The sequence below is a fragment of the Sorex fumeus genome, unplaced genomic scaffold (assembly GCF_029834395.1).
Source record: "Sorex fumeus unplaced genomic scaffold, SorFum_2.1 ptg000080l, whole genome shotgun sequence".
Taxonomy (NCBI): domain Eukaryota; kingdom Metazoa; phylum Chordata; class Mammalia; order Eulipotyphla; family Soricidae; genus Sorex; species Sorex fumeus.
The window spans coordinates 2,289,438-2,315,084 of record NW_026606137.1 but is presented as its reverse complement, the minus strand read 5'-3'; the positions used below and the strand labels follow the sequence as shown (position 1 = coordinate 2,315,084).

Genomic DNA, 25,647 nt, shown 5'->3' with positions numbered 1-25,647 from the left:
ACTGACTGGGGCTAGCTGACTATTCTCAGTTGACTGAGAAGGCTTCAGGGCCTACTGACACCATTTGTGAGATTACCTCCCCCAAGAGAGCAGAATGGACTATTATTTTTTGGCTGCTTGGAACTTTCAAGAGAAGAAAACAAACAGAATTCACTTTTTGTCGAATTCCTTATTTTTCTAAGGAATACCAAATTTAAGTTTGACAATAGCTCTTGATGTAATGTCCATTAAGTCATTCGATAACTAAAATTGGCCACTGAAATAGCTCTAAACATTTCTTTTTGTAAAGTTCTGACTCAGTATTTCTTAAGTATAAAATTTCACAATAAGAGGCTGGAGAGATAACACAGCGGGTAGGGCGTTTGCCTTGCACACAGCCGACCTGGGTTTGATTCCCAGCATCCCATAGGGTCCCCTGAGCACTGCCAGGAGTAACTCCTGAGTGCAGAGCCAGGAGTAACCCCTGTGCATTGCCAGGTGTGACCCAAAATGCAAAAAAAAATATATTTCATGTTGATAGTTAATGTCATATAAGACTGAGAGATTATAGTAGAGAATCTGCATTGCTGTTGGGTTGTTTTACCACTTAAACACTCAAAATCAGAGTTTTGTGCACTACTCACTGTTACTATGAATTGTTCCTGATTATACCTTCAACTTTATCGACATTCTGAGACCTGAGGCCAGAGAAATAGCACAGGGGTCAGGGTGCATGCTTTGCATGCAACCAACCAGTTTCAAACTTCAATCCATGCCACCGCATGGCCCCTAAAGCACTGCTGGCTTGACCCAGGAAATTCCTGGCATCTCAGGAGCCGAGCAGCCCTGCATTCTTAGGCCTTGACATTCAACCACTGACCTGGATATTCAAGAATCACTGGGAGGAGGTTCCAGGGTCCCCTGAAGACCACAGAAAGACCCCCAACCCCATAAAAAGAAGATTTGAGACCTACCTAGTTTTCTTTATTATTCAATATTGCATAGATGTACTTGTAAATTAATATGCAATGGTGAAAATAGTCCCTTATTCAAAGGAAAATAGTTACTCCTAAATTACCATGGAAGAATCAAACCTTAATGAATCATTAAGTATTGAAAAAGAGCAAAAGATAAAGGTCCTTTGGCCCATTTTGGACAAAGAACACACACACATTCATTTACTCATTTATTTAAAAAGTGTTGAGTACCTATTATATACAAGGCAAAAGTTGGTATGTTAACAATGTCTATTAGAATATGATAATAAATATTGACTCTAAACATGACCAGCCCATCAAATCATTTGTGTCCTAATGGCTGGTTAAGTTAAACGAGGTGCTGTCCATTTGAAGTTTTTAAAACACCCTAAATCATGGTAAATAATACGCGTTGCAATTATAGTGATACTTTTTGTTCCCAAGGTTAATGAATAACAATACCCTATTGAAGTGTAAGAACCCCAACTGGTCACAACCATGGGTAGAAAAGTAAGCTGGTATAATAAGCCAGATCTAATTTTTCATCTGATTATTGGTGAATATTTGACATGGTATGTAACTACATTAAGTACCTTGTAGATATGTATATCATAAATGTCATATTAAATACATGTGTATTGTTAATAATTAAAGGAAAAAAGGAAGCTAAATGTGGAAATTTCATTTAGGAAATATGTGTAGCCCACATTATCTGTATATAGCTTTCCTACTACTTATTAAACTGAAATATTCATATTTTTCAAGTGTATATTTTACAATATGCAAAATTTCATGTAAAATGGAAACTAATTTGTGATGAAATCCAGACCTAAAGTAGAATCTCAGATTTTCTATTTATTTCAAAAGATTTTAAAGTCACAAATAATGGTAAAAAAATTTTAAGAAGAGCTAGATAAACACATGAAATCACAATTTGTTACTTTTACATTTCTTCATTTTAAACTCCTCTACTGTGCAGCTATGAATCCCCTTTATTATAGAATTCCTTCGTAGTGTCTCCTGTTAAATTAATTTAGTCTAGAAATCTTAATTTTCATTGTTTCTGGTTTCTATGTTCTGTGCAAGATTGAAGATAAAGGCTAAAAAATTGAAGAAATATTGTTAGATAAACACAGTTTTTATGATCGCTACATGAGAAAAACACTGTGAATTAAGAACAATGTTAATAGTCCCCTTAGAGCTATTAGACTTTTGGAAGTGGGTAAACTGTGTTAATCAGAGAATATTTTCATGAAAACTTAGTTTGGAATTCCATATATATTAAAATTTTTTCATAGACAATGACCTATATCTTTATTTGCCTAGAAGTTTGAAATTTGTTGACAGTAGAAAGGTTATAACAATGTGGTACCAGTCAGGTTTCTTGACACATTCTTGGTTCAGTGGACCAAACTTTCACTTTAATTAGCCCCGGGTCTTTGTGGACCAGAAATGATCTTCTTTTCAGTGTCTTAACTAAAGCAGAACAAAGCTAGAAGTCCAGTATAAAAAAGGGAAGCATCTTAAAAGGAAAAGTCTCTGATCATTCATTCTGTTTTTGTTTTCTTTATTGAACACAGACCTGAATATTTCTGTGCCTCTAAAGGCTTAGAACACAGCTATTGAAAAGAGAGGAGAAGCACAAAGGTAGAAAAAGAACAACTCTCATTTTTAACCATAAAAATCACTGGCCACCGTGATTCAAGGGGCCTCCACTGGCTCCCTGGCGTTTCTGTCTCTGAGATGCATGCTTTGCTGGAAAGGTCACTGTCCCTAGTCCCCAGTTTTTCCAGGCAAGACAATGTCACTGTTTTCCACTGGGATCCCCAAAGTGGCACAGATACCCTTTCCTGTCTCCACCCTGCCTTTCCTATTCAGGGCAATTTGTTTCCTTGAACTTTTAGGTCGGGATCTGAGGAGAATGAATAAAAGAGTTCATTTCTTATCTCTTCTGTCTTACGCTGAGTCTTTTCTTAGCTATTGGGCCGAACAAAATGGACTTAGGGTGAGACAAGAATAGTAATATCATAGAAGGGACAGAGTTTTCTGGATTTTTAAAAATACCACCAAGGCACTGGTAGTTCAGTGGGCCAGGGGTGACCAAAATTTTAGAACTGCTGATGATTCACAGGACAAAGATTTACAACTGGTTGTTTTTGTTTTTTTCAGTTCCTGAAGCATTGATTGGTGAATAGATGGCCAATTTGATCTACTTATTGGAAAGAGGCACTCTTTTCTCTTCTTTTTTTCTTTCTTTTTTCTTTACGAGGAGTTAAGAAAGACTTGTGCTGGAAGCACCCGTGATGTATTCCAGTTTGGGCAGGCTTTCTGATTCCTAACTATACAGTTGGATAAGAAAGTGCATCAGTTAGATGTGAAAAACCACGTGCTGACTCTCCCAAGTCCAGAAGTGCTGAAAAACTGTGATGTAGATAATTCAGGACAATAAATTACGTGCACAAAAAGGTTATCATAACATAAAAATTAAAAAGTGACAATTTCATCACATGGTTACACTGCTGTTTTCCTTTTTTTTTCTAGTTTTTTTTTCTGGTTTTGTCTTTTTTTATTGAATTTTTCATTTCCATTTTTGTTTTTAATGGAGGATTGGGGGAGGGCAGAGATTGGTCCACTGAAGATTAATCACCCTCAATGACATATATATATTAGAAAAAATATCAGCAGCAAGACTCTCTGGAAATAGATTCTGTTTGATGTAGCTAGTCTGTCTTTTCTGTTTTGCCTTCTTTCACAGCAGCCTCTGAAGTTTTCCGCAGGGGGGCTTTCTCCGAGTTGGCATGTCCTTGGCCAGAATCTGCTGCTCCGCCATTTTTGTGGGTAGTGTGTTTTTCCAAGTAGTTCAGCATTTCACTGAGGACTGTTTGGAAAGTGCTCAGGGCAGCGCATATTGCTGGAGTCCCAAAGCCATGAGTGATCAAACTGGGAATGAGAAAACAGAGGGTGAAAAAGAAATGAGAAAATAGCAGCATAAATTAAGGTAACAAATGCCCCCCCTCCTCATTTGAGAACAGCTCCGCAGGTTTTTCTTCCAACTCTGTTTCAGTTCATTATTTTTTTTTTTTAATTTTTATTAGTGAAACACCATGAGGTACAGTTGTAGACTTACAAACTTTTGTGCTTGGGTCTCAGTTATACAATGATCAAGTACCCATCCCTCCACCAGTGCCCATTTTTCATTATTATTAATGCTGATGGTGCTCCTCTTAAAACCAAAGACTTGGAAGAAAGATTATGGAAGATGAAAACTAAAACTAATTTGGGATATTCAGCTAAGAAAAACGACTCCTTGAGAAAGACGTTATGCAAATGTGAAAGACGTTATGCAAATTTTGTAAATTAAAATAAAAATAACTCCACATTAAAAAATACATCCACAATAAGCGTATCCTAGTGTGACTATATAAGTTCTCAATACATAAGGACAAAAAGCAATTGTGGATTCTGTAGTTTCTAATAACATTTTAGTAGCTTGGTGTTACTTGTGTGTTTTTGACTTATGTGCTTGATTCATGAACATCTATTTGGCGATGAAACAATACTATAAATAGCTAGTGTCTATGGACATCTTTGTTATAAATAAACTGATTTTCATAAAACTTTAAAAAAAATACATCCACAGTCTACCATGTAGGATGATTGCTAAATGGAAGGCATATAGTGTCTGTCCTAGCAGATATTCAATTTTCAGTGAGATTATATGCATGCAAATAATTAACGTAATATTTATTAAAATAACACAAGAAAGGTATAAAATTATAGAACAATTTTAAAAGAATTTCTGAGAACATCATGCTATTCTGTAAGCTGCAGTTGTTCTGGAATATCTTATTTACAGAGACATGCAAAAAAGAGAGAAAAGAGAGAGAGGTATTTATTTAGTCAATAGAAAAGTAAGAAGAAAAACCAGAAATGATAAGCTGAATTTCAGTTTTAGACAGAAAATAAACTATTAACTTATGTAAAATAAGTTAATAGTTAGAGATAAATCTTCAAAATTGTTGATAATGGTGATGATTTTTGCCTTGAGGAAACATTTTTCAGCCCCAAGATTTAATACTGAAATTATATATTACTTTTGTATAAATTTCCATTGGCTAAATATCATTCCTCAAATAAACATGCATTTCATGAGCAAATATTATCTAGGTAAAATGGATATGATGGTTTGAAGCTGGTTCAAAATTTAAAAGTACTTTCAAACTGAAATTCATTCAAAACTTTATCCTTGGGGGCCAGAGAAATAGCACAGCAGGTAGGGCATTTGCCTTTCACGTGGCCAACTGGGATTGGATTCCCAGCATTCCTTCATGATCCCCCTCAGCCCTCCAGCAGTGACCCCTGAGCATAGAGCCAAGAGTGGGGTGGTCCCCCAAAATAAAGAAACAAACAAACAAAAAATCCTTTATCCTCAAGGAGAGAAGCCAAAAGAAAACTAGCACTGTCCTAAATGAATCACTTCTACACCATATTTAATTTTTTGCAATTGTTGAACAGTGGCAGAAGATAAAAATGCTATATTAGATATTTTATCCCTAGATTCCTTCCCTCAATTCTGTTTATGGTTATTTGGTAATCACATACTCTGTTGTATACATAACTAAGTTTTTATTATCTCTTCTCTGAAGTAGTTATGTACTTCTCATTCCTAAAAGGATGATGGCCAATCTGATTTCCACCTTTGTTTGTACTCCCTATTCTTTCATCTAATCTAAGTTCTTCTCACCCTTTAAAGCACCTTGAATGATAATAAAACAAACAAGCCAAAAAATTATTTTCTTAGTTCGTCGTCATTGATAAAAATGAGCTCCTGTCAAAAGATAGAAACTTGTCTAAGTGATGAGAAAACGTAATAGTCATAAATCAGATAATATTTGAATCAAGATTGAGCTGCATCTATACAGAGTTCCCAACAGGCATTCCATGGAGCTTAAGTATATAAAATTATATATTCGATGGCAAAAATTCCCTAAAAATAAATTTTTCAGAATGCATCCCCTGTTACTAAGTAATGACATATGACCATAGAATAATAGTAAGAAAAGAGTAACATTATTTCCTCATCCCCACTAAAAACAAAGGAAATCAACTTGTGAAGTTCGAGCTTGAGGGAAAAAAACAATGGGAAGAAATTAGTCTGTTGACTGTAAATTCTCTGTTACCTAATTAAGGAAGAAGGGAAGTGAGATGGTTTCAGAGAATAAACCCCATCTTTTTTTTTAATTAGTGAAACACCATGAGGTACAGTTGTAGACTTACAAATTTTTGTGCTTGGGTTTCGATTATACAATGATCAAATACCCATCCCTCCACCAGTGCCCATTTTCCACCACCATGTATCCCAGTATCCCTCCCACCCCCATCCTCCCCATCCCACCCTGCCTCTGTGGCAGGGCATTCCCTTTTGTTTTCTTTCTCCTTTTGGGTGTTGTGGTCTGCAAAAGAGGCATTGAGTGACAATCATGTTCGGTCCATCGTCTACTTTCAACATGCATCTGCCATCCTGGGAGGATCCTCCCAACACCCTTTATTTGGTGCTCCCTTCTCTATCTGAGCTGCCCTAGAATGCCCGGCTGGCCTCTAAGCCATGGAGTAATCCTCCTGGTACTGATCTCGGCTATTCTTGAAACCCCATCTTAAGTGACAAAAATATGTTACATGTATCTCCAAAAATTTGTGCTTTATACTCTTATTGTAAATTGGCAGTCAACTTTATTGATTGGTCTTAAGAAGAAAAAAACCCAAATAATGTTAAAACCCAATAAAAGTAAACCACAGGTCAACAGCAACAACAATGAAACAAATAGGTTTGGCATGGGACACTACCACCATCACCCTACACTCTACTCAACCTTGCCTGCTGTCAGCAGCGGAGTATTAGTATCCACCAAGAGGCACCTGGGCAAAGGTGAGAGAATTCCAGTTTGGGGAACTATTGACCTAAGAGAGGACTCCTTGATTTTATTTTGGGGTCTGATGACTAGGCTTGTAGAATTAAGTCTAAAGTCAGATTCCAAAAATGTGGACGAGAAATAAACAGAAACAAATCTAGGGTTTAGAGATAGGGTGCAGAAAGGAAGGGAAGGGTCTTATGCTGGTATATTAAGTCGCGTTTAAGACAATCTGATTTCTTCTCAAGAAGTTTAGTCTTTAAAACTGACCACGAGGGGCCTGGAGTGATAGCACAGCGGGCAGGGCTTTTGCCTTGCACATGGCCAACCCGGGTTCGATTCCCAGCATCCCATATGATCACCTGAGCACTGCCAGGAGTAATTCCTGAATGCAGAGCCTGGAGTAACTCCTGAGCATTGCCGGGTGTAACTCAAAAAGCGAAAAGTAACTATTTCTGAGATTGAAAAAAGGATTCAAATGGCCACAGGGCATCACTGGTAAGCACTGAATCCCGGGTTTCATATCTAGCAATACTGGGTGAAGCCCCAGTGACCCCTAGCACCACTGAAGAGGTCATAATAATAATAATAATAATAATAATAATAATAATATAGTAATGGAATTGGGATTTTTCTAGTCTAAGAAACTCCTATTTTTGGAGAAAAGTACAGGCATTGGGGCACTGGGGAGACAAAACAGCAGACAGGACACTTGCCTTGCATGTGGCTGATCCTGTTCCATCCCATATGGTCCCTTGAGTCCTGCCAGGAATGGTGCCCGAGTACAGAGGCAGAAGTCAGCCCTGAGTACGACTAGGTGTGGTCCCCAAAACAATCGCCACCGCAAAACCCCACAGGCATATACGCTGAAGTTGCTAGGTAATTTTGAAAAATTTACAAGTAATGGGAGAGGACCTAGTAAAGTGGAATGAAACAGAACTTCGTAATTAAAGTCAGTTAAGGGGTGGGGTACATCTGTGACGCTCAGGGGTTATTCCTAATTCTGTGCTCAGGAGCGACTCCTGGTGCTCCGAGGAACCAGATATGGTGCTAGATATGGAACCAGAGTCTGCCAAAGGTGCCACATGCAAAACATGCCTTACCTCCATAGCATCTCACGGGCCCCATAATGCGGTGAGTTGGTTTGTCGATTTGGGCCACCCCTAGTAGTGCTCAGGGCTTCTTCCTGACTCTGTGTCTGGGGATCACTTCTGGCATTTCTCAGGGGACTCTATGTGATGGGCAGGGATCAAATGGGGTGAGTAGCGTGCATGGCAGACCCTTTAACCCCTGTACTATCTCTCTAGCCCCTGTAATGGAAAGTTTCTTTAAAATCAGGTTGATCCATAAAGTAACAAAATAGGAGACTAACAGCCAAGAGTGGCCGAGATTAGAACCAGGAGTTTTGCTCCATGGCTTGGAGGCCAGCCACACATGCTAGGGGAAAAGGGAGCTCAGATAGAGAAAGGAGCACCAAATAAAGGGTGTTGAGAGGATCCTCCCAGGATGGGAGAAGCATGCTCAAAGTAGACTATAGACTAAACATGATTGCCACTCAATGCCTCTTTTGCAAACCACAACACCCAAAAGGAGAGAGAGAGAACAAAAGGGAATGCCCTGCCACAGAGGCAGGGTGAGATGGGGGGATGGGGGGTGGGAGGGATACTGGGATCCTTGGTAGTGGAAAATGGGCACTGGTGGAGGGATGGGTGTTTGATCATTGTACAATTGAAACCCAAGCACAAAAATTTGTAAATCTTCAACTCTACCTCATGGTGTTTCACTAACAAAAATTTTTAAAAAATGTAAATGATGGAGAATGGGCACTGGCGGAGGGATGGTACATCATTGTATAATTGAAACCCAAGCACAAAAATTTGTAAGTCTACAACTGCACCTCATGGTGTTTCACTAATAAAAATAAAAAAAAATAAAATCAGGTTGATCAAATTTGAATTTGCATGCAATAATCTTTACCCTTTTTTACATAGTTTGTTGTATTTTGTTGGAGAAACCCAATACCATTATCCAAAAAGTTTTCTCGATTTCTGTTTCAGTTACTTCACTCTCCCCATCCTCAGTTCCCAGGAGTAAGTGCTCTGATTTCTACTTCCATAGCTTTTGTTTCCCTTCAACAACGTCACCCAACCTAATTTATATCTGTAGAATTTTGTCACTGTCTTTTTTTATTTTGTGTACAAATTTTCAAGCATCCATTCTGTGTGCTTATTTATTAATCCTTTGAGATTACTATCAGATTCCTTATTTTTTTTTATTTGGTGGTATGTCACTGACTAGATACATCTACCTATTATGCAATGGATCATTGTGAATTTGAAATGTCAGTACTTCAAAGCTAGAAGTGTTCACTGATCACTGAAGTGCTTGCAGCTTGTAAATCAGAAAGGAATCGAATAAAATCACTATCTTCATTTGAAGAATTTTTCACTGAGCAATGACAATGTAATTTCCAATAAAACTTAGCAATGAAGTTGACAACACCTCTCAAAATGACCGAGTCATGAGGCTAGAGTGATGACACAGCGGGTAGGGAGTTTGCCTTGCAGGAGGCCAATCCGGTTTCAAGTCCCCGCATCCCATATGGTCCCCTGAGCACCGCCAGGGGTAATTTCTGAGTGCATGTGCCAGGGTAACCCCTGTGCATCACCAGGCGTGACCCAAAAAAGCAATAAATAAATAAATAAATAAAAATAAAAATTACAAGTCATGAATTGGGAAGAAAAGTGAGCTAGATGCCAGTGGGTTAGAGATGTTAAGAGAGTTCAGAGATGGTTGAAGAAGGAACCCTAATTTGTGAAGTTTTTGGTCTTGAAGTTGTCAGCTGTCAGTCTTGAAGGGTGTCTACATAAACCTCCTTTAATCCACTCTGCTCAACAAGTTCATTCACAATGTGGCTGAATGCATCATGGATTTGTAACTTCATGGCTGAGAGGAAAGTTCTTTTATTTGTCATTTGGGCCACACCTGCTGGTGCCCAGGGCTTAATCCTGATCTATGCTCAGGGATCACTACTGTTAAAGCTTGGTGGACTGTATGGCATGCAAGGCAAGTGCTCTACCCGCTGTTCTATTGCTAGGCCCCAAGAGGGGTAAAATTCTGACATTGGGTAGAAATATCAAAGTTCAGAAATATTTTAAAATCAAAGCTTTGAAACATTGAGGAGAGATTAAGAAAAATAAGGCCACTTGTACACACACATATGTACACACATATATACATATAAATACACATGTGTGCATACACACACAAATATATAAATAGAAAAATACACACACAAACATATAGATCTGATGAGGAGCAATTCTTAGGGAAAGGGCTTGCCAAATCTGCTAGTCTAAACTAAAAAGACACAGGCTCAAAATTTTAGGATTGAATCATAGTTAGTTGAACTTAGAAACTATATTTACCTTAGACTATGCTCTCAATCCTTCTCTAACTATATTCCAGCTCATTGATTTCATTTTCCTATTACTAATTTCACACCGAGAAGCAGGCAGGTTCTAACAATTGAGCAATTTAATCGCCTGCTGAGAAAACCCAGATTGCTATAGTTTATGGTACCTGATGTTAGAGAAAATGTAACTTATACTTAACAGGCATCTTCTTAATTTTATTCATGATTTAAAAACCTCCTATTTTGCTAGACCTCCCAATTAACGTTCTCTAAAGCATCTCTGAGCAGCATAAACCATCTCTTCAAATTGGCTCATTTCAGGAAGGTAGGAAACATTAGCTGAATTCAGAGGTGGAGCTCTGCTCTTTGCTTGCTAAGTCTTAGGGTAGGTTAATGTTTGAACAATTAGAGAGATACATAGCAATGTTTCCTTTACTAGGGGGATTATGTGTGTGTGTGTGTGTGTGTGTGTGTGTGTGTGTGTGTGTTTCTGTACATGCATGAGTGCGCCCATGGACTTAAACCGATTTAGACTTTTTATAGGGTATTATCCTAACCTGCTCTTGATCCGTGAACTCGACCTGAGCAAGTTCTACTGATGTGTGCCGTTGAAAATGAAAATATATTGCAAGGTTTCAAACTGGTCCTTCTATCAATGGGGTTACAGATGAAGAGACTAAAGACTGAAGAGAGAGTTCAAAGATCCAGTGAATGTCGCATGTGGAAGGCCCCAATATGTTCCCTGGCAATTCTGATCTCCCCAGTTTAGGGAGTCTGGAGTGATTCCTGGACCAGAGTTAGGTACGAGGCACAAATGCAAAAAGAAGGAGAAACTGAGAATGAGAATAAATAAGTCTTTCTTCTTCTCAGTGTAGTTTTGCAAATACAATATTAGTAATAACATTTTTTCCAGACAATATCTAGATGTAAATTAATTGACATTAATGATGAGCATCGATCAGGAAATTTCTAAATAATGGAAATTATACAATTTTTTTTCACGCTTTATAGTACCTTGCTAAGTGCTTTTGCTTGAGGACAAGGCTGTACATGTTTGTCTTTAAAAATCTCCAAAGCAAAGTGTCATTGCTATATACTCAAAACACAAACCCAGCAAACTGAAAACACAAGATCTAAAGATCTAAAGCAACCACCCGTGGTTATAATGTGCATGTCAGGATGACAGAGCAGGCAGGGGGAAGGAGTATAGAAACACTGGAGGAGTGAATTGAACCCTGGTGGTGGGATTGCTGTTGAAATACATGTCCCGTACTCAACTGTCAGCAAATCACAATTCTTTCAATAAATCAAAATTATAAGAATCACAACCATGGTCCTCCCGTTGTTCATCGATTTGCTCAAGCGGGCCCAGTAACGTCTCCATTGGAGACTTTGTTGTTACTGTGTTAGGCATATCGAATACGCCACGGGTAGCTTGCCAGGCTTTGCCGTGCGGGTGAGACACTCTTGGTAGCTTGCCAGGCTCTCCGAGAGGGGTGGAGGAATCGAACCTGGGTCGGCCATATTGTCTGCGTGCAAGGCAAACACCCTACCGCTGTGCTATCGCTCCAGCCCCAAAATTGTAAAATTAAAAAAATTAAATTCTCCAAATTTTAGACAAATCTATATAGAAATCTATTTGGGGGGTGGGGTTTTTGTTTCTTTGGGGGCCACACCCAGTGGTGCTCAGAGCTAAGTCCTAGCTCTATGTTCAGAGATCATTCCTGGCACTGTTTGGGGAACCATATGGGATGCAGTCATATGAGAGATAAGTATTCTACCCTCTGCACTATCACTCTAGCCCCAATATAGGAATCTGAATATACAACTACCAGCTAAGCTGGAGTGATAGCACAGCGGGTAAGGAGTTTGCCTTGCACACAGCTGACCCGGGTTCAATTCCTCTGTCCCTCTTGGAGAGCCCAACAATCTACTGAGAGTATCCTGCCTGCATAGCAGAGCCTGGCATGCTCCCTGTGGCTTATTCAATATGCCAAAAATAAACAGTAACAAAAATATACCCATCCGATAAGGGGTTGATATCAAGGATATACAAAGCACTGGTTGAACTCCACAAGAAGAAACATCCAACCCCATAAAAAAATGGGGTGATGAAATGAACAGAAACTTTCTCAAAGAAGAAATCCGAATGGCTAAAAGGCACATGAGAAAATGGTCTACATCACTAATCATCAGGGAGATGTAGATCAAAACAACAATGAGATATCATTTCACACCACAGAGACTGGCCCACATCCAAAATAACAAAAGCAACCGGTGTTGGAGCGGATGTGGTGAGAAAGGGACTCTCCTTCATTGCTGGTGGGAATGCCAACTGGTTCAGCCGTTTTGGAAAACAGTATGGACGATTCTCAAAAAATTAGAAATTGAGCTCCTATTTGACCCAGCAATACCACTCTGGGAATATATCCCGGAGAGGCAAAAAAGTTTAGTCAAAATGACATCCACACTTTTATGTTCATTGCTGCACTGTTCACAACAGCCAAAATCTGTCAAAAACCCGAGTTGCCTGTGAACAGATGACTGGTTAAAGAAACCTTGGTACATCTATACAATGGAACACTATACAGCTGTTAGAAAAGATGAAATCATGAAATTCGCATACAGATGGTTCTACAAGGAAAGTATCATGCTAAGTGAAATGAGTCAGAAAGAGAGGGACAGACATAGAAAGATTGCACTCATCTGGGGAATATAAAGTAACAGATTGGGAGACAAACGCCTAAGAATAGTTGAGATAAGTACCAGCAGGTCTGCTCCACAGCTTCCCAGCAGCAGATGCTGGGAGAAAAGGCAGCTCAGATACAGAAGGGAACACCAAATAACGGGAGTTTGGAGGATTCACTGGGATGCGAGATGCATGCTGAAAGTAGACTATAGACCAAACAGGATGGCCACGCAATACCTCTATTGCAAAGCACAACACCCTAGAGGAAAGAAGAGCAAAAGGGAATGCCCTGCCACAGAGGTGGGGCGGGGTGGGGTGATCGTGGTGTGTGGGGTTGGGAGGGCTACTGGGTTCATTGGTGGTAGAGAATGGGCACTGGTGGAGGGATGGGTACTCGATCGTTGTGTAACTAAAACTCAAGCACAAAAGTTTGTAAGTCTACAACTGTATCTCATGGTGTTTCACTAATTAAAAAATAAATTAAAAAAAACACAAATGTGCTGGAGCGATAACACAGCTGGTAGGGCATTTGCCTTGCATGTGGCCAACCCGGGTTTGATTCCCAGCATCCCATGTGGTACCCCAAGCACTGACAGGAGTAATTCCTGAGTACAGAGCCAAGAGTAACCCCTGAGCATTGCCGGTGTGATCCAAAAAGCAAAAAAAAAAAAAAAAAACCAAAAAAACAAAAAAAAAAAACCCCACAAACAGTAACAACAAGTTTCATAATGGAGATGTTACTGGTGCCCGCAGGAACAAATTGATGAATGATGGGAGGACAGTGCTACAGTGTTAAAACTACCAGAGGAACAAAAGCTCTTTTACTTTCCTTTTCTAAGTAGGTATGGCTTCCATTTCACTAGGTTTGATGTATGCTAAAGAAATATTACAAATCTATTTCCACACTGCTTTAATTATTCCTCAGAAATGCTTTGTCGTTACTTTAACTGATTTCTCTAAATTAATTTAAGTTAAAGCACTAAAGCAATTTTTGAAAACAGTTTAGCGAAAATGTTTATGGGACTCTTCCTTTCAATCCTTCACTTGATACTTCTAAGCAAACTCTGATTAGATATAAAGTAAAAACAAAATTCTTATTAGCATTTGCCTCTGAAGATGAGCTGTGGGGTGTCTGGCAACAAGGGATGGACTTTACTAGCCTTCTTTTGGTAAACAAAAAGCTGAAAGTAACTGATATTATTACACTACAAATGGAAAATCAAGAAAAAAAAGTCATTGTCATTCAGGTAATAGACTAAAGGGATTTTGGTTTGTCAAATTCCAACTGCCTACCTGAAAAATACTTGACAAATGAACTTTAATTCCCTCCTTTTTTTTTTTAGTGTGTGTGAATTTTGAAAGAGTCCTGGGTATAATGCCTATTACTTTGCTGATAGCACCATCCCCACGTAAGCTTGCCGTCACGTTTCTTTGCCCAATTGCTTAGTAGATCTACATTGTCACTAACAATTCTGCTTTTTTGACCACAGACAGGCATGAAGACAGCAAAAGATAAGCTTCCCTTTGCTTCTTCCTGGATTATTTTTCTCTTGCAAGTTTAGGTCCAAATGTAGTTCCAGGCCTTATATTCCCCCAGTACCATTTTAGCTAGCAGTTGAGGAGGGGGGAAGCCTTTAATTTTTTTTTTTAACACAGAAACAGCTCTGAGGGCTGGAGGTTTGCAAACAGAACATTAGCAAAGAATTGTGCAGCTTCTCTGCAAAACCTTATCTTCCCTTTTGATGAGAATGAGGAATTTCATCTCTAAAGTAGCAACATTCCTGAAGAAAGAATGAGAGAGACGAGGAAGAGAGACAGGTTGGTGGGGGAGAGAGAGAGAGAGAGAGAGAGAGAGAGAGAGAGAGAGAGAGAGAGAGAGAGAGCTGACCTTAATGAAAGAACCTAGGGCTTATCTTTCAAGATCTAGACTGCATCTACCCCTTGAAGCCCAACTGAGAAGTAGAGGAAAAGGAGAATTTGATAATATGTGTATGTGTGTATATGTACATATATATTTTTTTCCTACATAGAATTTATCCCATTGTCCCAGGTGATTTTATTTTTATTTTACTTATTTATTTATTTATTTATTTTGCTTTTTGGGTCACACCTGGCGATGCACAGGGGTTACTCCTGGCTCATGCACTCAGGAATTACTACTGGCAGTCCTCAGGGGACCATATAGGATGCTGGAGATCAAACCCGGGTTGGCTGCATGCAAGGCAAAAGCCCTACCTGCTGTGCTGTATAGCTCCAGCCCCACCTCAAGTTATTTTAAAGTGGAGCTTAATTAAGGTCCATAATTAAGGTATATCATTCGCTGGTGGTAAGGAATCATTGAAAACTGCTCATTAGCCAGGCCTTGACAGCACTCACAAACATGGCATGCTTCCTTTAGCTGGTGGTTTAGATACATATCAGAATCAGCAGGGGAGATTATTAAAAAAAAAGTCTATGTGTGAGTTCCACCCTCGAGATACTGATTTATTTGGTTTGGGATTGGTCTAAAATGTCAGTAGTTTTTATTATTATTATTATTTCATGGAATGTTTGGTTTAATGATCAAAAATGGGTATACTGAGAATGATAATTCCCAATGACAGGTTAAATGTTTATTTCCATTTTTCTTTTTTTAAATTTTTTTTATTGTATAAGGTAGTTCACAATATTTGATCACATTTAATATTCAAACACCAATCCCACCACCATTACACCTTCTTACCACCATATTTGGGATGTTTCCATCCCAAGCCCCAATCCCTGTCCCAAAGCATAACTAAAATACTGTATTTTGTGTTGTTTGTTATCAAAAACGGCTGAAAATGCTACAAAAAAGTATCCAGAAAGGAAACAGTGTGAAGATTTTTCTATTTTGGCAGGGGCCATTAAGACATTCTTTAGGATGTCACTAACATGTTGTTAAAGGTTGAGTGATGTCCATGGCTTAGAGGTCAGCTGGGCATTCTAGGGGAAAGGGCAGCTCAGATAGAGAAGGGAGCACCAAATAAAGGGTGTTTGGAGGATCCTCCCAGGAGGGGAGATGCATGTTGAAAGTAGACTATGGACTGAACATGTTTGCCACTCAAGGCCTCTTTTGCAGACCACAACACCCAAAAGGAGAGAGAGAACACAAGGGATTGCCCTGCCACAAAGGCAGAGTGGGATGTGGGGGGTGGGGGTGGGAGGGACATTATCCATGGTGGTGGAGAATGGGCACTGGTGGAGGGATGGGTATTTGATCATTGTATAATCGAAACCCAAGCACAAAAATTTGTAAGTCTACACTGTACCTCATGGTGTTTCACTAATAAAAATATTAAAAAAAAAAAGGTTGAGTGATGTGAGCTTGCTTAGTCAGTTTAAGTGTAGCTAAGAAGTTGGGTATATTCCCTTGGGATCAAGAAATAAAAGTCTAACCACTATGTCTGTTATTTTTCTTGGAAAAAGAGATGGACTTTTCTAGCATTTTGTCCAAGAACTTCTGTAGAACCTTTACTCTATGGGATGTTATTAGGTATTCTGAGAAGAAAAAAAAAGTTTCTGTGATCAAATTTTGGAAACATGAGGCTATGTATTCCTTTCCTTCTTAAAGGGTCCTGGGAACCTTTGATATGCTAATGTTCACCAGCTCACATCAAGAGAAGTATAATAGGGTTTCTTGAACCAAAAGGCACTTGACCATACTTTCAAGGAGCACCTCAGGGGACTAGTAATCTCAGACATTCACTTTGGAGAATTGTGTTAAGGAGCGATTTAATTGTTCATTCAAGACCCTAAGGTGACATTCCTCTGGCTCTTCTCTGCCATTGTGAAGTCCCAAAGGGGAATGGGTCCTTGTGATTCCATTTTATTTCAAGACAGCCTCATTAGCAAAAGAGGATGAGGGTAAAATCATTGCATAGGCATTGGGCGAGACCAAAGTCAATCGCATCCCAATCAACTTTTAGAAGTGTAAGACATTTCTTTATGACATCTGCACCCTATTTTTTCTAAATAAATGGGAATAGGGCTTTTAGAGATGAAGTATCTTCCTCCTATTAGGTAATCAATATTTTCTTCTTAGAATAGGGGAACTAAAATAATAAATTTAGAACTCCTGCAGTTTTTAGATAAATTTAATTCAAACTTGAAGTTTTTGAACGAACAAGTTGGTACAGAAAGAAAAATGAAGATCATATGAATTATAAAATAAGTAAATTGAGAATGAAGTGAAACATTGTTGATCTAGAAGGAGCCTTGGAGATCATCCTGACTGAGACGTCTTTAATATTTTCCACCTGCTTTTCACTTGAGAAATGCAACATGGGTAAGAGCTGCCAGAAACACCTCAGATTTATTACACAGTCGATTTCATATTAATTTTTGGTTGTTGTATGTTCACAAACCTTTCACTTTTGCCAAATTTGGGGAGAGAACTAAATTTAGTTCCATGACACCATGGGAGTTGCATTAAGAATCTAAGATCTATGTCAATTTATAGAACATAATGCAGTAAAGAACTGGAGCGATAGCACAGCTGATAGGGCGTTTGCCTTGAACGCGGCTGACCCGGGTTCAATTCCTCCATCCTTCTTGGAGAGCCCGGCAAGCTACCGAGACTACCCCGCTCACCTGGCAGAGCCTGGCAAGATCCCCATGGCATATTCCATATGCCAAAAACAGTAAGAACAAGTCTCACAATGGAGATGTTACTGGTGCCCGCTTGAGCAAATTGATGAACAATGGGAAGAGAGTGCTACCCAAAATGCTGTAAGACCTGACAGGTAAAATGTTGCATTAAAATGATATATCCAGGGACTAGGGCAATAGCACAATGGGTAAGGCATTTGCCTTGCACACAGCCAAATGGAATTCAATTCCCAGCATCCCATAAAGTCCCCCGAGTACCGCCAGGAGTAATTCCTGAGTGCATGAGCCAGGAGCAACTCCTCAGCATCCCTGGATGTGACTCAAAAAGCAAAAAAAAAAAAAAAATCCAACTCATAACTGAAAGGAGACTGAGCTAGGCCCCCCATCATCCGTCCTGAATATCTTCCAAGTCTCCCTGTGGAGAACTCCCCCCAAGCTGAACAAAAATTAAAAATTATTTAAATGTAGCAGTGTAGTACTGTCCTCCCATTGGTCATCAATTTGCTCGAGCAAATTTAAATGGAGAAAACAATTTTTTTTCCACAACACATGCATTTTCCAGTCATTTTTTTCACACAGACATTTATTAGAGGCTGTCCTTTCAACTTATTAGAACGAGTAGCCTCTGGTTTCTGTTCTTTGAATTATGGCAGGTTCTTTAGCTAAATGTTATCTCATGACAGGATTGATGACCAAAAAAAGATTCTGGCATCACTGTCTGCAAGCAGTTTGCACATTCTATGTCTGTGTGGATCTCCTCCAGATACGTCTGTTTTCCTCATATCCCAAAGACTGGCAGATTAAGTTAACAGGCATGTCTCAGTGTCTTAGTTTGGGTGAGTGTGGTGATGTGTGTACGGGCATGCTGGGATGGAGAGACGAACCGTCTGGTCTTTGTGTTTACAGCTACTAAGGTAAACTCTGATTAGAAAAGAGATTAGAAAAATAAACCAAGATTTAGTTTTAAATATTAAGAATGATTTGACTCTTCAATTAGAAATTAGGGTAACCATTAAATATACCAGAGGAAATTAATTCTTATTTTTAATCATCAATGTAAGATAAAGTTGGTTTTTATTATATGTCCATTAACTTTTTTTAAAAAAATTTTTGCCTTTGTGGGTCACACCCAGCGATGCTTAGGGGTTATTCCTGGCTCTGCACTCAGAGATTACTCCTGGTGGTGCTTGGGGGACCATATGGGATGCCGGGGATCGAACCCAGGTCAGCCGCGTGCAAGGCAAACGCCCTACTCGCTGTGCTATCGCTCCGGCCCCTATGTCCCTTAACTTAATGTTGAAAGTTCTAAGAATCAATTGATGACATTAAGTGATGACTTACATATATAAGTTTTGTACATGCTAAATATAAAATATTTGTAAAATGTCCTCAAGTGATCTGTACTACACACATATAAATACATACATGTATGTATATTAACACCTTCCCAAACATATGCATTATACATATCTGTATATATCTATTTCTATCTATATACTCATGAATTTTTGGTGGTGGTGCTATATAACTTGTGAAGTACAATAAATATTAACAACTTATTTAGTTCTTTAAATTCCTATTTAATGGTACAAGAATATAAGTAATTTAAGTTCAGATAGGAAGTTCATTTATAACATACGCAAACTGTTGCTTGCTTTTTAAATCTATACTTTTGCAATTAAAAGTTTTATTTCAAGGGAAATAAAGTATTGAAAAGTGTTGAAATAAGTATTTTCAACACTCATGTAAACAGACTGTACATTTTTAGATAATTATTGAATAAGACCTGAGAATTTAGAAGTATATTTTTCTTTGCACCTGGAAATTTGCTTTTGGAATGTAAGTTAAAATCTTGTTAAATTTGACTTTATCTGAAAGAGTTTAAGTTTAGGAGACACAGAATTTTATTTCTTCATGTTTTGGGCCTACTATTTCCAACATGTGTGTGTGTGCATGTGCGTGTGTGTGCATATGTGTGTGTGCGTATATGTGTATGTGCTTGTGTGTGATGCTAAGGATCAAACCTGCAGTTTCACGGATGCAAGGCAAGTATCAAGTGCTCTACTGCTGAGATACATTCCCAACCCTCAACATTCTCAAGTAGAATGGGCTTACTGTTACTTTGAACAAGCAGAGTATCTTAAAGGATGGTTAGTAATTATACATCTTAAACACTAAGTGTATTTGCAATTTGTTAAACAGTGTTTGCTTTTGGTATTTGAGATTTAATTAAAATTTCATCTCTTTAAAATTTTTTAATTGTTATTATTATTTTTTTGTGTGGGGGCACATTCAGAAAGTCAAATGTCAAGGTTGTTTTTTAATTGTTTTTTTTTTTCAGGGCTGCACCTGGGTATACTTGGAGCTTACTCCTGCACTTACGATCATTCTGGTGGCACTCAGGGAACTATATGCAGCGCCAGGGATCCATTTGATTGGAAGGATAATACCTTACTTATTACTATGTCTGGGTTCTCAGGAAGCTTTTTACTCAAATATAATTAACATTGATCATCTCAGTTCTGTGAATCAGAGTCCAACAAAAACACCATGTCTCTGGGAATGAACCAGTGGCAGAAACATGGAACATCTAATAGAGATACTATAATATACATTTATCAATATTTTTATTAGGCATACTAAGTATGTGTTAAGTACTGTGGATAGATAAATAAAAGTGTTTTTTCAAATAAATTGATTGGGGACTGGAGTGATAACACAGCAGGTAGGGTGTTTGCCTTGCATGCAGTCGACCTGGGTTTGATTCCCAGCATCCCATATGGTCCCCTGAGCACTGCCAGGAGTAATTCCTGAGTGCAGAGCCAGAAGTAACCTCTGTGCATTGCTGGGTGTGACCCAAAAAGCAATAAATAAATAAATAGATTGAACACTTCTGAAATTCACATGGAACAATAAGCCACCACAAATAGCTAAAACAATTTTTGGGGGGAAAAAGATGGGAGGCATCACCTTTCCCAACTTTCAACAGTATTACAAATCGGTAATAATTAAGACAGCATGGCATTGGAATAAAGACAGATCAGCAGACCAACGGAATAGGGTTGAATATCCTTACACACACCCTCAAATATATGATCATCTAATCTTTGATAAGGGAGCAAGAAATATGAAGTGGAGCAAGGAAAATCTCTTTAGGAAGTGGTGCTGGCAAAACTGGACAGCTACGTGTAAAGGAATGGGCACATACCTCTACCTAACACCAAGCACAAAAGGCAGATCAAAATGAACTAAAGACCTCAACATCAGACCAGAATCCATAAGGTACATTGGAGAAAAGGTAGGCAAAACCCTCCATGATAATGAAGCTAAAGGTATTTTCAAAGATGAAACACCACTGGCCAAGCAAGTGGAAACAGAAATAAACAAATGGGGCTATCTTAAACTAAGAAGCTGCATCTCAAAAGAAACAGTGACCAAGATACAAAGACAGTCTACACAATGGAAAAGGAAATTCACCCAAAACCTTTCTGATAAGGGGTTAATATCAAAGATGTACAAGGCACTGGTGGAACTCTACAAGAAAAAAAAAATCCAACCCCATAAGAAAATGGGGCGATGAAATGAACAGAAACTTTCTCAAAGAAAAAATATGAATGGCCAAAAGGCACATGAGAGAATGCTCTAAATCACTAATCATCAGGGAGATGCAGATCAAGACAACAATGAGGTATCATCTCACACCACAGAGACTGGCCCACATCCAAAAGAACAAAAGCAACCTGTGTTGGCGCGGATGTGGCGAGAAAGAGACCCTTCTTCACTGCTGGTGGGAATGCCGACTGGTTCAGTCTTTTGGAAAACAGTATGGATGATTCTCAAAAAATTAGAAATTGAGTTCCCATTTGACCCAGCAATACCACTCCTGGGAATATATCCCAGAGGGGCAAAAAAATATAGTCGAAGTGACATCTGCACTTGTTTGTTCATTGCAGCACTCTTTACAATAGCCAGAATCTGGAAAAAACCTGAGTGCCCGAGAACAGATGACTGTTTAAAGAAACTTTGGTATATCTACACAATGGAATACTATATGACTTTTAGGAAAAATGAAGTCATGAAATTTGCCTATAAATGGATGGACATGGAGAGTATCATGCTGAATGAAATGAGCCAGAAGGAGAGAGACAGATATAGAATTACTGCATTAATTTGTGGAATATAAAAAATTTATAGTAGAAGACTAATATTCATGGCCAGGGAAAACAGGAGTTAGGAGGACTGGTCAATGGTTGGAACTAACCACAAGTGTGTGGGGCTGAGGGTAGGTAAAAGACCAGTATGACAATAATAGCTGGGAATGATCACACTGGACAAGATCTGAGGGTTAAAAGTAGGTAAAGGGATATTCTTGATAGTATTGGGGAAGCAAGATGCAGAATCTAGTGATTTAAGGAAGAGGTAGAGGGTCTTTGGTGCTTTGTTGGTGGAACACGGGAAGTCTGGAATGTAGTTAATGCAAAATTAAAGATAAATTGGAAACAGAAAAGCAAAACAGGAACAGGGAGATGATTCAAAGGCTGCACCCTTGACGCCTAGTTAAGACCCCCCCTCCCAGTAATTGGTCTTCCAAGCACTGTGCTAGGGGTAGTCTCTGAACACTACTGGGTGTGCCTCAATAACACACCTGTCACTGTCACTGTCCTCCTGTTGTTCATCGATTTGCTCGAGCGGGCCCAGTAACGTCTCCATCATGAGACTTTGTTGTTACTGTGTTTGGCATATCGAATACGTCACAGGTAGCTTGCCAGGCTTTGCCATGTGGGCGAGATACTCTCGGTAGCTTGCTTGGCTCTACGAGAGGGGCGGAAGAATCGAACCCGGGTCGGTCATGTTGGCCGCTTGCAAGGCAAACACTCTACCCGCTGTGCTATCGCTCCAGCCCAATTACACATCAAAAAGAATTTTAAGAAAAATAAACGGACAAATTCCAGCATCTAATATCAAAATACTCAGCATAAAGATACGTTTTTATAAAGTTTTTATCAATGATAATTCTAGGTAGATGTAAAACAAATTGTCAAAATATTCTAAGATGTTTTCAACTGATCGAGAATCTACAGCCATACACCATCTTCAAAGTTTTGTTTTTCAATTTGGAGGACTCCCAAAGGGTGCTCAAGAGGCTCCAGATCCCAATAGACATCCATGGCCAACCCTGCTGATGGTTCAACACAAGAGCTGGCAGGATGCAGTGCCGCTCAGGCCCTCAGTGACAGGGATATGTGGGTCACACAGGCAGTGCTGGGGACCTCCAGAGCTGCATCTGGTGATGCTCTAGGGACCATGTGACTGTGGAAATCAAACCTGGGTTGGACCTTATTTATCTCCTGGCCCCAATCTTTATTTTTAATTTTTTTTCTTTGTGGGTCACACCCGGCGATGCACAGGGGTTACTCCTGCCTCTGCACTCAGGAGTTACTCCTGGCGGTGCTCAGGGGACCATATGGGATGCTGGGAATCAAACCCGGGTTGGCCGCGTGCAAGGCAAACACCCTACCTGCTGTGCTATCTCTCCAGCCCCATATTTTTAAAAAATTTATAATTGAATCTCTGTGAGATAGACCTTTACAAAGCTGTTCATAATTAGGTTTCAGTCATACAGTGTTCCGACACCCATCCCTGTACCAGTGTACATTTCCCACCACCAGACCAGTGTCCCCAGTTTCCCACCCTCACCTACCTACCTGCCTGCCTCTATGAAAGACACTTTTCTCTCTCTCTCTCTCTCTCTCTCTCTCTCTCTCTCTCCCCCCGTCTCCCTCTCTCTCTCTCCCCCCCTATTCCTCTCCCTCTCTCTCCGTCTCCCTCTCTTCCTTTTGCTACTCCCAGTCTCGAAAGTTTTATACCCAAAATAGAATCTTTCTTCCTCTCTTTCTTTCTTTCTTTCTTTCTTTCTTTCTTTCTTTCTTTCTTTCTTTCTTTCTTTCTTCTTTCCTTTTATTTTCTATTAGGATAGGTGAAGCAATTTATTCTTTTTTTTTATGTAGGAGTACTGCTATTTATTCAGCCACTGATTAGCTGATTGAATTGGGCATGAACTCCACCTTACTTTTTTCTTTCATTTTTTATAATTTTATTTATTGAATCACCATGAGAGCAGGTACAAAGCTTTCGGGTCTAAGTCTCGGTCATACGATGAAACACCTGCACCTTCACCAGTGCCCATTCTCCACCCCCAACAACCCCAGTATGCCCCCATCCCACACCCTCCCCCTACCTGTGGGGCAGATGATTTCCAGAATTACTCTCTCTCTACTTTGATCATATGCTAGTCTTTTTCTCTGGATAATATCATACTAGCTAGCTATCATATTCTCTATGGAGATATAAATAAGAGCAAAGTCTCTAGGCAATGTTAAGTTCAAATTTAGAAATGAAAGTTTTCTCTGAAGAGTTCTATGGCATTAAGCTGGCAACTAACTAGCGTATCAACAAATTAGCACATTGTGCCTATGATGAAAAAACAAATGTTTCGCCTATTTATTTCCCACAGTAGCTGATAATTGTAGGATAACACTCTTTTGTCCTTCCTCAGGTAGCTTAGGTTTGTCAGGTCACACCCATCTAAGGACACTGAACTTGTATTGTAAGCAATGTCCTTTCTGTGTGGACACAGGAGGACAGTTAATATTATGCTATATAACTTGGGAGTTGATTGACTCCGAATAATATTTATTCCTGGGAATCTGCTTTCTTGACTCAGCTGCCCTTAGTTCCTAGCACCCCAAAAGCAGGGTCCCGATGAGGGACTGAATGGACCCAGGGCAAGCCGTGAGCTACCCTGGCATCGAAATGGGCCAGGCCAAAGAGCCACAATACTCAACTATAAGTTGAGGACATGATCATGGACAAATGCTGTCATGATCCAAAGTAAGTAACGATGTGACTAGGACCCTGCTGGGGCTAGGAAGACTAACCTGGCCTGAGGACTGTGGAATGTATAATGAGATGTTTATATCTCTTACTGTGCTCACACAGAATGACATTGCTAGAAATATGAGAAGTAGATTTACTACAACTATTTAAGTAGATTACTAGCTGAGGAAAGAACAGACCCTTGTTAGGATCCCACCCTTGAGCAGATTTCCTAGTAATCTGGAGTAATCTTTTTAGATGAGATTTTATCTTTGAGTTAATCTCCTGGAGGAATGGTTTTCCCTCTCATTGTTGATTTGTCAATATTCAACCCACCTTTATGTCACTGCCTTACGTGATCGCTGTGTAAACTAAGATTGTAAACTCAGAGAGGAGTCAGAAGCGATAGGGCTCGGGCTCCAGAGATCCAGATTCAGAGCCAGAAGGAGAGAGGTTCCAGATTGGGGCCCAGGAAAGAAGGAGGCAGAGAGAGAGACAGGAGTGAAGAGGATTGGAATAAACTACTATTAATATCGACTGGCCTGGCCCTCGTTTCTTCTTCCATTTGCCCTTGGCCAACAGCTGTTCTGATCCAGGCCACACACAGATCCAGGCCACACACAGCGGCTCAAGAGCACCGAACACAGACAGTGAGACAGTGCCATCCAGTGAGCCCGCAAACACACAACCTTTGGCGTGATAAGATTTTACAGATAACCGCTTTCCTCCCCATGCTATATTAATTTTGAGCCTAGAAAATCTCACTGCCCAATGAAGGCTTACAACATCTGAAAATAAAAATTAAGATCTGAAGTGAAGTTTGTAAAAATTAACTCTTTATACATAAAATGTAGACAGATACCTGGATGCAATAGTAAAGGGCATACCATTTAGTAAATGCTTACTTTACATTCATAATTTCATTTTAGTTCACCACCACTTAATAATGGAGGGAGTTGGAGAGAGCAAGAAGAAAAGTGCCTGCATAGAGGCAGGCTGAAGGGAGGGGCTACCAGAAGGAACTTGGGAACTTTAGTGGTGAGAAATGGACACTGGTGGAGGGATGCGTGGAGAAACTTTGTATGATTGAAACCCAGTCAGGAACAACTTAACAACTGTACTTCACAGTGATTCAGTTTAAAAAAAAAAAAAAAGCTTTGTTCACAAAAAAGT

The 25,647-nt window shown here is 39.4% G+C and overlaps 1 protein-coding gene across 1 annotated transcript in view; it reads right to left on the bottom strand.

Moving 5' to 3' along the window:
- Positions 1-2,922: 2,922 nt before the first annotated feature.
- The window catches only part of TFAP2D (transcription factor AP-2 delta), a 69,316-nt gene continuing 46,591 nt past the window's right edge, over positions 2,923-25,647 (bottom strand). Inside the window, exon 8 of the mRNA XM_056130625.1 lies at positions 2,923-3,896. Within this exon, the coding sequence (XP_055986600.1) occupies positions 3,677-3,896 (220 nt within the window). The 3' untranslated portion in view covers positions 2,923-3,676. The remainder of the gene's footprint in view (positions 3,897-25,647) is intronic.